Consider the following 13,759-nt stretch of genomic DNA (forward strand, 5'->3'; position numbering starts at 1 on the left):
TTGGTCTAGTTTTTCCGGGTTTTAGTTTATTGATAAGAAGTCTTCTTCGAGATTAACATGAGCGACGGTAAATCTTGCTTTCGTTTATGACGAGAATTTTATTTGCGACGGAATGAGGAAGTGTTTTTGAAATTTATGCAAATTTCGGTGTTTTTTGAGTGGTAATAGAAGACATATTATCCCTTCCATCTACCAAAGTATTTTGAGTTAGATCACGAAATTGCTACAGCAATATTATGCTATTGTTTGCCAACCACATAGCGGTAACAGTAAAGGATTTAGCGAATATTTCTATTTTTTATCACGGTTTGAAGTTTCAACTCCCAAGAAAAAAAAATGCCTTTTTTCTATCCGGTTTGTGACTCAGACCACCACTTTTAAAGAATCTTTTTTTTAATCGCCAATTGCAAGCTCTTTAAATAAGCTTTCCAACGAGCCGTCAGTGGGCAGCAGAGGATCATTATTTTTTCGTTAGTCGATCGATTAGTTGTGGGGGTACAAGTGCATAAAATCGGCGTAGCAAATACGATTATTTATTAAAAAATAAAAATCGCATGGAAAGGGTTAAATTTTGTCCTGTCAGACCCCCTAATAAAGGAGATACCTATACAACTTACTGTACTCTCCTTGACCACTTGCTGGTCGTCCTTATCCTAGGTTTACAGTAGTCATAGAAACCCATGTTCTTGTGTTCTTCTTGCGTCCAGTCGATTCGTGCATTCGGATATTTTTCGAGTTCTTTTTCAACAAGATCGAACGGAAAAGGAGCGATTTGTTCGATCCTAGTGATGGCCACGTCATTTGTGAGTCCTCGTTCATCGCGCTCCTGTGATAAAAATGGAATTTATTAGGAACTCCCGTAGTGTGTGTACCAGGTTAGGGTTAGGCCATAATTTTATTCCGATTGTCCTCATTTTAGTTCTATTACGAGTTCGGGGACTGTCTGTGTTAGCCAAGTGAATAACCCCCCTGCCCATGGGTTTCAGTCCCTTTACACAACTTGATGTAAAGTAGGCAAATAAAATTAGTTACCTCCATATTGGTACACATACTTCTGGAACGCCATTTTTTCGTCATAAGATAGGATATGATTAGCATAGCAAGAGTAAAGATAACAATCCTAAGCGATTCAAGAGTGTTGCTGCACACTAACACAAATATATTTCTGTAACGTTTCGTCTGACAACGGTCAGACTTCCTCAGACAAACATTTATCAGGTTGACAAACAAATATATCTTGCTACAGCATCCTTGCATTATATGCATACGGATCACCGACACAAAAGCATAGAAAAAGGGTTGAGAGTTAGTCCAGCAGAAACCAAATAATTATACCTTTTTGATGTCATAATACACCTTTCCAGTGCAGAAGATCAATCTTCTAGTTTCCTCCGGGTTTTCACTGGCCGGACCACTTTCTGGGATAATCCTCAGAAACTTTTCCCCGGACAACATTTCATCGAACGAAGATCTGGCTTCTGGATGACGAAGGAGACTTTTTGGAGAAAATATGATGAGCTAAGAAAAAAGGAATTTTGTTAATTAAAGTTGCCTAGCATTTATTGGCAGAGAAAAACCACACACAAAATATGGCGCTCCAGAAATGTGTGTACCAATATTGAGGTAACTACTTTCGTTCGCCTACTTTACATCACGTTGTATAAAGTGACTAAAACTTATGGGCAGGGGGATATTCACTTGGTGAACAGAGACATACCGTGAACTCGTAACAGAACTAGAACAAATTGTCACATTCTGGTGAGGTGGGTGGGAACCACTAGGCCACCTCACCCCCAAAGCAATGTGTTGCGACCAGGAATGTGAAAGAAACCAACGCAGCAGCTAAGGCCATTAAAAAAACAGGAGCAAAGAAGTGACTGGAAGCATCTGGCCCCCATCAACAGCTCAAACCTAAAAAAATCGTGGTTGAGCTAACAAAAATTTGATATTAATTCAATTACTTTGAGGAGATGGAAAATGACTTTGTGTATCAACGAATGCTTGTCAAACGGCCCATTTAATAAAGCAAAAAATGACAGAACTCCAATTCAATATTAATGTTCAATTGTCTAACGCCTCCGTCTAGAGAAAATACTGAAAAGTCTCTCACTTCACTCAGGGAGATCTAGCCTAATATTCGCTGTTATTGTAAAGTAGTCGATTTTGGGCCAAGGCTCGATTATGACGATGGGAAACTTCCAAACTAGACATAAAATGGAGTCGCCCTCATTCATTCTTCTGTTCCCACCAACATAATATTCTTTCGGGGCTCCCGAAGTATGCAAACCAAGATGGCGGACATCGGAACGTAACATGGGTAACAGGTTAGGGTTAGGCGATAATTTTTCTCCAATTTTCCTTAGTTTAGTCCTATTATCAGTTCGAAGACTAGCCAAGAGCCTCCCGTAGTATTTATAGCTAAAATTATGGCCTAACCCTAACCTAGTACACATATTACATTCCGATGTCCGCCATCTTGATTCGCATACCTCGGGAGCCCCATTTTTTCTAATACAGTGGTTCTCAGACGATGGGGCACGTTCCGTGAGGGGGACGTAGACAATTTTTGAAAGAGTGTAAAGCTAATTAAAAATTTAAAAATAAATATATTTGTTAGACTTGATCTTGCCACGTTATTTTGGATTTGGATATTTACATTTCTTTATTATTCATAGATTACGATTCCATGGACATATTTTCAACATGTTTTTCTAATAAAATGAGTAGTGCCGCATCGTGCTAAGCGTTTGGAATTGGAATCACACCTTTGAATACTCTGCGTGGGTTCGCAGGTTTTAATCCTATGCGGGGATAGTTATGTGCGAGAGGATTGCTGTACTCCATGAGGAGGCAGAAAGGTTCACGTAACCGCTTGTCTTCTACGGCTTCCTCCAGCACTAAGCCCAGTCCATGCTTTCGAAAACAAGTAACTGACTTAACTAATCCTATACCCTATTGTTAGCTAGTTATTTTTGAGGTGGGACGCTAAACCTTCGATATAAATTCTAAAAAGGGGGGAACGGCTTAAAAAGTTTAAGAACCACTGTTCAAATATACTCCATTGAGACTTTTTCAGAGTAAAGAATCTCCACTTACTGGTTTTCTGAATGGCAGTGCAACCTGTCTCTTCAACGCATGAAAATAGTTGGCTGGTGTTGAGATATTCATGATGATCCAGTTTGCATCTTGAAGTTGACGAACCTGGAAAAGTGATGGAGTAGTTTTTATTTTTGATTTGTGGGTAAGTATATGCCTCAATATGGAGGTAACTAATTTTGTTCGCCCACTTTACATCGAGTTGTGTGGAGGGACTGAAACCTATGGGCAGGGGGTATATCCACTTGGCAGTCCCCGAACTAGTAATAGAACTAAAATAGGGAAAACCGGAATAAAAGTATGGCCTAACCTTAACCTGGTACACATACTAAGGGGGTGCCGTTTGTATATTAATTAGTGGGAGAAGAGAAAAACCAATAATATGGTTTAGTACAGGGGTTCTCAAACATTTGGTTTTATGGAGCCTGTGAATAGAAGAACAATTATTTACGAAGCTCCACAATAAATTAATAAAAATTAAAAATACAATGTTACTTTCCAATTAATGTTCCTGAGTAAATGAAAATTACTTTATTCAATGGCTTGGATGTATTTACTGTATCTCCAAATTTTATCTATGTCGTTATTGCTTCTTTGGAAAGTATTTACTGTATCTCCAAATTTTATCTATGCCGTTATTGCTACTTTGGACAGTTACAAATATAGTCAAGTCAGTATTTTTAAGTAAACGAATATCTCGCACAGAGCCTCTAGGTTTCTTTCACAAAGCGCTGGGGCTTCGAATGGAACACTTTGAAAACATATGGTTGCTTTAGTAGAAAGGTATGCATTCATAGTCAATTTGGAATGCTTGAAACATGCACAGCTAGAAATACCATGAATAACTGGAAAAAATGATGTAATATATGAATTTTTGAAAGTAGGAGAAACAGCCAAACGCCTGTAACCTGAACATATTAATCTTTACACAAATCTTATTACATTCTGAGCTTGAAAATAATATTTTTGTTTTATGAATCAGTATCAGTGGCTGCTCGCATAGAGCCTTGTGCTGTGTGGGGAGTTCACATAAACGTTGAAAATATATAGATAAGAAATTAGTGAAATGGCCAGTATGATAATTCAGTGAATGGTAAATCTTCACATCAAAGTGACAGCTTCTATTGAGTCTTCATCAAGGCGAAACTTTTTGACATGAAAAAATTGCTGAATTTTGCTCAAACTTGACAGAACAAATCGATTAGGAAGTAAACCCAAAGGGGATTTTTATTAAAATAGCAAAATTTGAAAAAAAAAAATTTTCCCTAACCATACCAATTTCTCATTTCATTTCAGAAACATTCAAATATGTAAAACCCAATAAGGGATGTAAAGTCTAAATCTGACTGAAAAATACGCTATTAAAAATAAGGCAAAAATGGAAAAAAATATTTTTTGTCTAACAATACCATTTCCCTATTCCATTTTACATGCATTCAAATGGATAAAGCAATATATGACATGAATGTTCCTAGACACAGTTATGAAATGATAAATTAGCCAATCAGATCCGTTGATTTATTTTCAAAATTTTCATAAAAAACATTCCACATGATAATGATTCCACTCCATCCATAAACTAACCTCGTATTCTGATGCACTCATGTTCTATAAGATGTGAAAAAAGTTCAGTCAAGCGTGACTGATCAGAATAGTCTAGCCTAATAAGCTATTGCCCAATGCTGCAATGCTACACTTGGTGCACATTATTATACAGTGTGTTCATAAAGTTTTAAAAACAATTTGAAATTGCAAATTCATTTTGGCCCCTCAAGGTAGGTGTATTAAATAAAGTAAGAATATTCTAGCTCGGTAAAGAATTGTCGAATGCGCAACCGCGCTGAGTGCAGTGTTTTAACCAAAAATTTTTGGGGCTCCCGAAGTATGCGAACCAAGATGGCGGACATCGGAATGTAATATGTGTACTAGGTTAGGGTTAGGCCATAATTTTAGGAATAAATACTACGGGAGGCTCTTGGCTAGTCTTCGAACTGATAATGGGACTAAAATAAGGAAAATTGGAAAAAAATTATCGCCTAACCCTAACCTGTTACCCATGTTACGTTCCGATGTCCGCCATCTTGGTCGCGTACTTCGGGAGCGCCAAATTTTTAAATGGTAAATTAGTACCAACTAGCAGGTCAGGCCGGATGTCGGAAAACCGAGCTACGAAAAATTGACACGTATAATACAGAAAAAATGCTTATTTAGAATTCAAAAGGGTTTTCCGAATTTCAACAGAATCGTAGAGTTAACAATAACAGTAGTATTAAATTAACAGCCTTGAATTTTTCAACAAACAATTAGTTAGGGGAACATTTGGGTGTCATTACTAAAAAATGTTCAATTAACAAAATATTAGCCAAGCATGGCCAGTCGGAACAACTTCAGCTAAATAAAGTATTGTCAATGCCGCCCATAAACAAAAAATGAAGAGAAAATATTTACGAGTCCTCTAACAGTTTTAGTGATGAGGGGGAATTACCTCAAAGTCATCAGTGGCTCCAAACACAGGGAAACTGTCTGGATCGTCATTCTGCATCTGTAAGAATCTTTCTGGTCTTGCAGATGAATGCTCAGGTCCCATGCCTTCGTAGCTGAAGAAAAAAATTTAATTTGTGAACAGTATTGAAGCCCCAAGCTATCGGACCTAATGAAGTTGAAAGATAAGAGGTCTTGGATTTAAACACTATGTCGATCTCCTAATGGCGGTGGCTCGGCACTGTGGTGTATCCTACTAAGCGTTACGAATCCCGTTCCATATTAAGGTTCCATTACATTTGAACCCACGACAATTGCATCTGCATACTATTGCACCTATGGAAATTTTTTTGTTTACGGATATTTGAACCCATACTAACCCTAACCCATGGGTTTTAGCACCCGCATATAGATTGAACCCGCGGATATACGCATGGGTTCAAATGCACGGTCACCCCATATTAATATAGACTCTCGGTCTCGGATTTGAATGGAAACTTTGAATGAAAACCACTGTTGATTGAACAGTTTGAGTTTCTCAAGGACGTGTCTCTCTGGCGATTAAGTACAGCCCAAGTTTGAATGAATTGTTGAAATAATTGTTCAAATCCCAGGTTCGAAACTTGTACTCACAATGATCTGATTTATCCATACCCTGGGTGTATGTGACAAATTAGGTAGACAATTCCTTTGAAAACTATAGTCGCTCCTTATCTACAAGTGGCTTGTTACTTGCCGATTTTGATCGGTAAGTATGTTAATAGGTATTTGTCTGTCTGTTATATGCACGCCGTATCTCACGAAAGCGAGATTGAATCTGCTCCAGATTTTGCATGTGCATTCATCATATGTCGGACCAGATGCCTATTGATTTTGGATGAATTATGTCGTATAATTAGCGAGGTATTAATTAATTAGTGATGGGACACAAGGCGCCACCATGGAGTAAAAGCGCTGTTTTGGGGGATCCCCTAACTTTCGATCGATAAGTCTTCGGTCTCTGACTGATATTCTTGTTTGAAGTATTGTTCAGAGGAAAAGCATAGAAAATATGTCATAAAAAAGATATAAACAAAAAATCCAAAAATATTTTTAGTTATACTGACTCACCCATGAGGTAATAGCAGGACTAGACCACTCATTCTCATCCATTTAGCTTGACCACAGGAGATAAACTGATCAATAATGCATTGGGCTGTGTTCATGAAATCACCAAACTGAGCTTCCCATAGTACAAGAGAGTTTGGGTTCGTCATTGAGTAGCCGAGCTCAAACCCTGGAATATATTGGAAATACTTGAACTTTATTAATATACAGGGTGTCCATAAAGTCCCTCTGCAATTTCAATTTTGTTATGAAGTCAGTTCTCTATATATCTTAAACAGGTTTGTTGTTTTTTAATCAGTAATCGTTCACGCATTTTCAAATTTAATTCGTCTGTGAGGGGCAGGGCCGAAGCAATATATATATTCCTTGCAGGAAATCCAAGTATTTTATTTGATCGAAGAACCCAAGGGGGAAGTTGAGATAGACTCGTGAAAATATCTACTTGAAAAGCAATTTGAAATAAGATCATAAATTGTCTAAGGCAGCGTTTCTCAACCAGTGCCACTGGGCCACAGCGACTGGGCCACGAAGTTATTGATGGATTTAGCTCAATTTTGATTGCAGTACCAATGAATGATGACGCTGTTTTTTGGCTACTAAGTGATAAATTTTAGTCAAATCATCAAAGTACGAACATAGCTTTTGCTTTTTTTATAGTTGTTCCCTTGCACGAAAAAGTTTGTGAATTTTTGTGCAACGATAATGGGCTACAACAGAAAAAAGGTTGAGAACTATCGGTCTAGGCTGAGAAAAAACATCCGCTTCAAAACCGACAATTCAAACGCGATGTTCAAAGTAGACTGATCTCTTAGAAAAGTTATTGGCAATCCCTAAAATGCCAAAAGCTACTGAAATTGTGTATATTTACTGTGGCATATTGCACATCAGTAAACACTCGTATGGATTTTTCGATACCAAGACAGATTGATTAAAACAGAATTTAATCCAGACCTCTATACTCTGAGTACATGTGCTCGGGCGCTCCAGAAGTATGTGTACCAATATGGAGGTAACTAAGTTTGTCGCCTATTTTACATCAATATGTGTAAAGGGACTGAAACCTATGGGCAGGGGGTATATTCACTTGGCTAACACAGACAGTCCCCTAACTTGTAATAGAGGTAAAATAAGGAAGATCGGAATAAAATTATGGCCTAAACCCCTAACCGGATAAGCTTACAAGATTAGCTTTTATAACCTGAAACTATCAACACGGAGTGATGTATCACAGTGCACAAATGAACAGAGACCTCAATGTCCTCTTACCTAAAACTCCATATTCAGACAGTGATGAGTTACAGACGATGTATTGCGCTTGATTATCAGATACATGGTTAAGAGGAACGTAAGTCTTCTTATCAACTTTTTGATCATGAAGAACGTGATGACGGTGACTGGAATAAATTGAAAATAATAATTCAAAAAAGAAACTGTTTCGAGAAAATGTGGAAAAACATTTTAAGCATCTCTAATTTTTATTAAATTTCTTTAACTTTAACTTAAAAAAACTTAAAAAGCGTCATTTGATTGTAATATTTAAAATAATAATTTTCTAGAAACTCCAACATTCACCCTTTTGTCCTAGTTTGAGTTATACGAAGTTTAAGCCTTAAAATATTTATGCTTGCTAAAATAAATATTCGCTCAATGTAAAAATGTAGAACGAACACTGGTTGTTAGCGTTACTGACAGCCTGTTTTACTTACCATATACATTACCTGGCTTGAACAAAAAATTTCTTCAGACACTACTCCATCAAATAATATTAGTAAAGTCTACAATGATCAGTATTTATCAGAATAAATAGAAGATTACTTAGGATAGGATTTACATATACGGAGAGAATGAAGACACTAAGTCAGCTTAATCATATGGCGAAAAGAGAAAAAAAATTGTTGTATGTTTCGTACCTCGTCTAACCATGTGTATTGTAGGCCTATATAGATGCTTTGGGGCTCCCGAAGTATGCGAACCAAGATGGCGGACATCGGAATGTAATATGTGTACTAGGTTAAGGTTAAGGCCATAATTTTAGGTATAAATACTACGCGAGGCTTTTGGATAGTCTTCGAACTGATAATAGGACTAAAATAAGGAAAATTGGAAAGAAATTATCGCCTAACCCTAACCTGTTACGTTCCGATGTCCGCCATCTTGGTTCGCATACTTCGGGAGCACCGATGCTTTTTCCCAGAGTTAACAAAAGAAAAAAAATCAAAATGTTATCGCAGCGAGGGCCCAGTCTGCCGTACGATCAGAGACAATTTCTCTTGCGCTTCCTTCCCGAAATTGAATACCACTGTTAGAAACCCCCATTTCTTAAATTTCGGAATTAAAAAAGTCCAGATTCAACCATCTTAAAGCTATGGTCTGCATTTTTTACGCAATATTTCCCCTCAAAATTCCATTTCTGAAATATTCTCTCTTAACCCCAATATTAAATATTACCATTTTAGATCCAAATACCCCCAAATTCAAAAATGAACCCCCATTTTAGTGCAAAATTCCCGTTTATATGGTTCAACATGATCTCTTGCCCAAAAGATTCAAAGCATCATTCCAGGCCCCAGGCACGCTATTTTCTTACCCGAAATATAGAAATTGTATAATACTCGTTTCATCCCCAATTTTACCAAAATACCCTCCGAATTCAATTATAACTCTTTTATTTTAGCCCCCTTTTACCCCCCAATTCTGACCTGAATTAGCCCTCGTCAACATCTTGGAATTGGACTCCAGAATTGGCCCCTTTACATATATTTAATTACAACCCTTTAGAACCCAAGGTCCCCGTTTTACCCACAAATTCAGTGACTTATTTAACCCCCAACCTGTAGTGCCCATTCCTATGTCATGTCTAAAGTTCCCTTGCAAAATTTCATTCCCAGATTTGAATATTTTCTCTCTTAACCCCAATATTAAATATTACTATTTTAGGCCTATATACCACCCACACAGATTGCGAGTTCTGAAATTTTAAAATGCTCCCGCTCCCCATTTGACCGCAGAATTCTAGCTCCCCCCTCCCCCCCCCCATCATTTGAGGGCATCACCCCAGCCCCCAAGCCTGCTGTTTTCCTACCAAACCCAGAAATTGTATAATACTTGCCCCATCCCCAATTTTACCAGAATTCGACCCCAAAATTGCGCCTTAATTCAAAATTTAAATATATCTCTTTTTCCCTCCATTTTAACCCCCAATTCCAACCTGAAAGTGCCCCTTTCAACGTCTTGTCCGCTAAGTCTGACATGAGTGCCGTCTTTTAGTAACGACCCAAACGCCAAGGCTTCGGCAAGTGCCCAGTCTACAGTCCGATTTGCAACCATTTCTCCTCGAGCTTTTAACGTCCTTTTAAGTCCCGGATGAATATTCATATCCGATGCTTGTGACATCACTTCCCCTATATGTTTTAGCTCTTCTTCTGGAAGTCCTGTGTCTGCGACCTTCAAATCGACCTTGCCATAGGGGTCCTGTGATGAAGATGAGCTCCATGAAAAAACTATTCACATAACAAGATGGGTAAGAGTAGGGCGAGTGAGTAGATAGTTCTGAGGCAGAACTAAGTCACAAAGGCCAGGGATTCTCAAACCTTCGGTGTCATGGAGCCACTGAAAACTATTATTAAAGAGGCCCCACAGAGTTATAAAAACAAAAAACAAACAAAAAACATTGTTACTTACCGATTAATGTTTGAGTGAACTAAAATTATTTTATATAATGACTCCGATGTATTTACCTTTGTCAAATTTTATTAATGCCGTTATTGGTTCTTTGGACAGTTACAAAATTAGCCAAGTCAGTATTTTAGTAAGTAAACAAATTGCTCGCGGAGCACCTAGGCTCCTCTGATGGAGCCTTATGATATATACTACCAGTTCTGTAAGCCTTTAACTAAATATCGAAAGAATACTGATAGAAAAGTTGGGTCTGGTATAGTTTAGTACCACAAGTACTTCTAGTGGGCGTAGCATAACGAATTTTGCATATGTTATTCCTAACCCCAACCCGACTATGCCATCTGAAAATTACTTCACTACGACGTCACCATCACGTCATAGGTCTTGCCAAAGTATAATTACGATCATCCGAAATGGCATCTGCGCCGCCGATGACGAACTCGCTAACGCCGGCGATCTCTTTCCTACGGCGATCGTTGTGACGAGAAAAATAGCTTGCTCGATTTCGTGTTATTGTCTGCGCGTTTCGGACGACTATCCGCATACTCTGGTGGGCCTTATTATGCCACTGTGACGTCCAAATGATGTAATTTTTTGACGACGAAGTCAGATGGGGGTTAGAATTGACATATGCAAAAATTGTTGAGCCAGGCCAACTAGAAGTGCCAAAAAAATCACCTTGAAGAATCCTTTCCATGGAGAATCGAGCCAATGTCTAAATTGCAGCATAGTTTCAGTTTTAGCTTTCTCGATCGCAGTCTCACAAATCTTTTCGTATTCATCAAGTTTCGTTTCAACGGTGGCATCGTCAACGAGACCCTTTCAAGAAGAAAAAATTTTTATAAGAAAAAATTAATTAATATATCATTTTTCAACGGTTTTTGGCGGTTTTCAACGCTTTTTGCACATTATTGCAAGCTTCTCGTTGTTTTTTGACAATTTTTCACTGTTTTTGATTGTTTTTTACAAGGTTTTTGCAAGATTTTTGGTAGTTTTCAACGATATTCCACTGTTTTGCATGTTTTTCTAATAATAAAAAGGCCGCACACACCAATACATATATCATTCATTACCCTTGCTTTCAGCTTCTCTGTATAAAGCTTGAACACATTTGCATGTTTTTTAATCCTTTGGTACATTAGTGGTTGCGTGAACATTGGTTCGTCCATCTCGTTATGTCCAAACCTTCGATAACAGACTAAATCGATAACGACATCCTTGCGGTAACGCATTCTCCATTCAGCTGCAATCTGAAATGTGAAGCAAACATTTTGAAAATGTCATAACCTGCTAAATTAGAAATATGCAACTGGCTATACCCATAGGACGCGGGCCACAAGGGGGCGTAGACAATTTTTTTAGGGGACATGGAGCTAATTAAAAACAACATTGTTTGTTAGATGTGATCTTCCCCGCTTCATTTTGGATATTTTCATTTGTGATACCCTCCACGTTTTTTCAACATGTTTTTTGAATAAAACATACTTTCGTCTTACTATCTATTGTTTTGAGCTTATTATTAGCTAGTTACTTTTGAGATGGGGCGCAAAACTTGACTAATTTTAAAAAGGAGGCACGACTTAAAAAAGTTTGAGAATCGCTGGGATACAATATCAATACTAACAAAAATGCTTTGAATGCAGAAACCACAGTAACCATTATTTTCCAACTGAAGTGAGATTTCCTGAAATTACTTGTTTTAGTGAAAGAAATTTTACTTGTATCTTCACACCTACCTTGGTACTCCCGTAGTATGTGCACCAGGTTAGGGTTAGGCCGCAATTTCATTCTGATTTTCCTTATTTCAAGTCTATTACGAGTCCGGGGACTGTCTGTGTTAGCCAAGTGAATATACCCCTGCCCATAGGTTTTAGTCCATTTACACAACTTGATGTGAAGTAGGCGAACAAAATTAGTTACCTCCATATTGGTACACATTCCACTGTAGCGCCCCTGACTTTACCTACCTTGCACACATAGATGACAGCCTCTGGATCGTCAGCATTTACATGAAATATCGGAGCTTTCACAACCATTGCTACATCAGTACAGTAGGGGCTGGATCTTGAATGCCTGGGATCAGTGGTGAAGCCAATCTGATTGTTCACAACAACATGGATAGTGCCTGGAAAAAATGTTATTTGAAGTACTGTATATACCAGTGGTCCGTAGACACTCTTTTGAGGGGACATGAATCTACTTAAAAACTAAAAATATTTGTTAGATTTGATCTTGCCAGCCTTATTTTGGATATTTATATTTCCTCATTGTTTAGAGATTGCAGAGAGCTGTTGTGACAAAATTTGTTTGTTTAAAATTTTTTTATTTATTTCATTATTTACGTTTCATCCACATGTTTTGGACAAGTTTTTTCAATAAAACTCACTATCTGTTATTTGTAGCTTAATGTTAGCTAGTTATAAAAAATAAATTATCAAAATCCCACAGACTTACCGTGAGTGGTATAAGCTGGCAAATCACTCAAGTGAAATGTTTCATAAACGACTCCTTGGCCAGCGAAGGCAGCATCTCCATGCATGAGAATTGACATCACCTTAAAATTGAAAAAAAATCATCTTTATAAGACAAGAAAAGTTTTCTGCATGATTTCTATAGGAATGCACTGGCTGGGATCTGAAATTTCTAATTGCAAAGTTAAACCATGACAGCCAGCAGGTCTGGCCAGAAAACGTGAGGACTCTTGCGGGTCCTCAAGAGCGTTTCAAGCTTGCTATGTATGATAATAAAAAATGATTTTTCACATTTCAAGAGAGGGGTTCCAACTTTCAACATAGCTAATAAAATATTCCAATCCCTAAAAAGACCAGAATCTCATTGCTTATTTGTGGCTGCTTACCACAGAGTTTGAAATTTTTGGGAGACAGAAAAAGTCGATAAATGCGCATGAAATTAGTGTATTTTGTAAATTTCTGTACAAGAATTACTCGTACAAATATTTTGCTTCCGTATTCACCAACTTTCCAAAGGACTGGCTTCCTCAATAATGCCCTGGTCGCTTGTACACTATATTCACTATATAAAAAACAATCTTACCTTTTCGCCTTTGGTATCTCCCTGGTAAAACTGCTCAGCTTTAGTTTTTCCTTGAACGACCGGGTCAACAGCTTCAAGATGGGATGGATTTGCACAAAGAGAAAGAGTGACCTGTGAAAAATTACAGGTTGGAAATTAATGAATACAAATTCTATGTAAATTATATTGTAAAATTTGATATAGATCATAAATACCCTACAAAAAATTTTAAAAAAATGGACGAAGTCAAATTGAATCGAGACATCTAATGAACGGCCTCGTCATCGACCAACCATATATCTATATTTGTGCATCTGTTTGGTCAATCAGTGCAGATTGCAGCAGATTGGCAAGATGGTAGCTT

At 37.7% G+C, this 13,759-nt stretch overlaps 1 protein-coding gene across 3 annotated transcripts in view; it reads right to left on the reverse strand.

Moving 5' to 3' along the window:
• LOC120347791 (2-oxoglutarate dehydrogenase complex component E1-like) overlaps window positions 1-13,759 on the reverse strand; it is a 38,697-nt gene that overhangs the window by 3,025 nt on the left and 21,913 nt on the right. For all 3 annotated transcript variants that reach the window (XM_078117583.1, XM_039417883.2, XM_039417884.2), the window contains exons 9-20: window positions 13,417-13,527; window positions 12,817-12,916; window positions 12,330-12,487; window positions 11,436-11,612; window positions 11,041-11,181; window positions 9,893-10,155; window positions 7,951-8,078; window positions 6,688-6,853; window positions 5,582-5,693; window positions 3,097-3,201; window positions 1,336-1,518; window positions 618-826 (exon numbers count right to left, since the gene is read on the reverse strand). In XM_078117583.1, the coding sequence (XP_077973709.1) occupies window positions 618-826; window positions 1,336-1,518; window positions 3,097-3,201; window positions 5,582-5,693; window positions 6,688-6,853; window positions 7,951-8,078; window positions 9,893-10,155; window positions 11,041-11,181; window positions 11,436-11,612; window positions 12,330-12,487; window positions 12,817-12,916; window positions 13,417-13,527 (1,853 nt within the window). The remainder of the gene's footprint in view (window positions 1-617; window positions 827-1,335; window positions 1,519-3,096; window positions 3,202-5,581; window positions 5,694-6,687; window positions 6,854-7,950; window positions 8,079-9,892; window positions 10,156-11,040; window positions 11,182-11,435; window positions 11,613-12,329; window positions 12,488-12,816; window positions 12,917-13,416; window positions 13,528-13,759) is intronic.

Source organism: Styela clava, chromosome 11 (genome assembly GCF_964204865.1).
Source record: "Styela clava chromosome 11, kaStyClav1.hap1.2, whole genome shotgun sequence".
Classification (NCBI taxonomy): Eukaryota; Metazoa; Chordata; class Ascidiacea; order Stolidobranchia; family Styelidae; genus Styela; species Styela clava.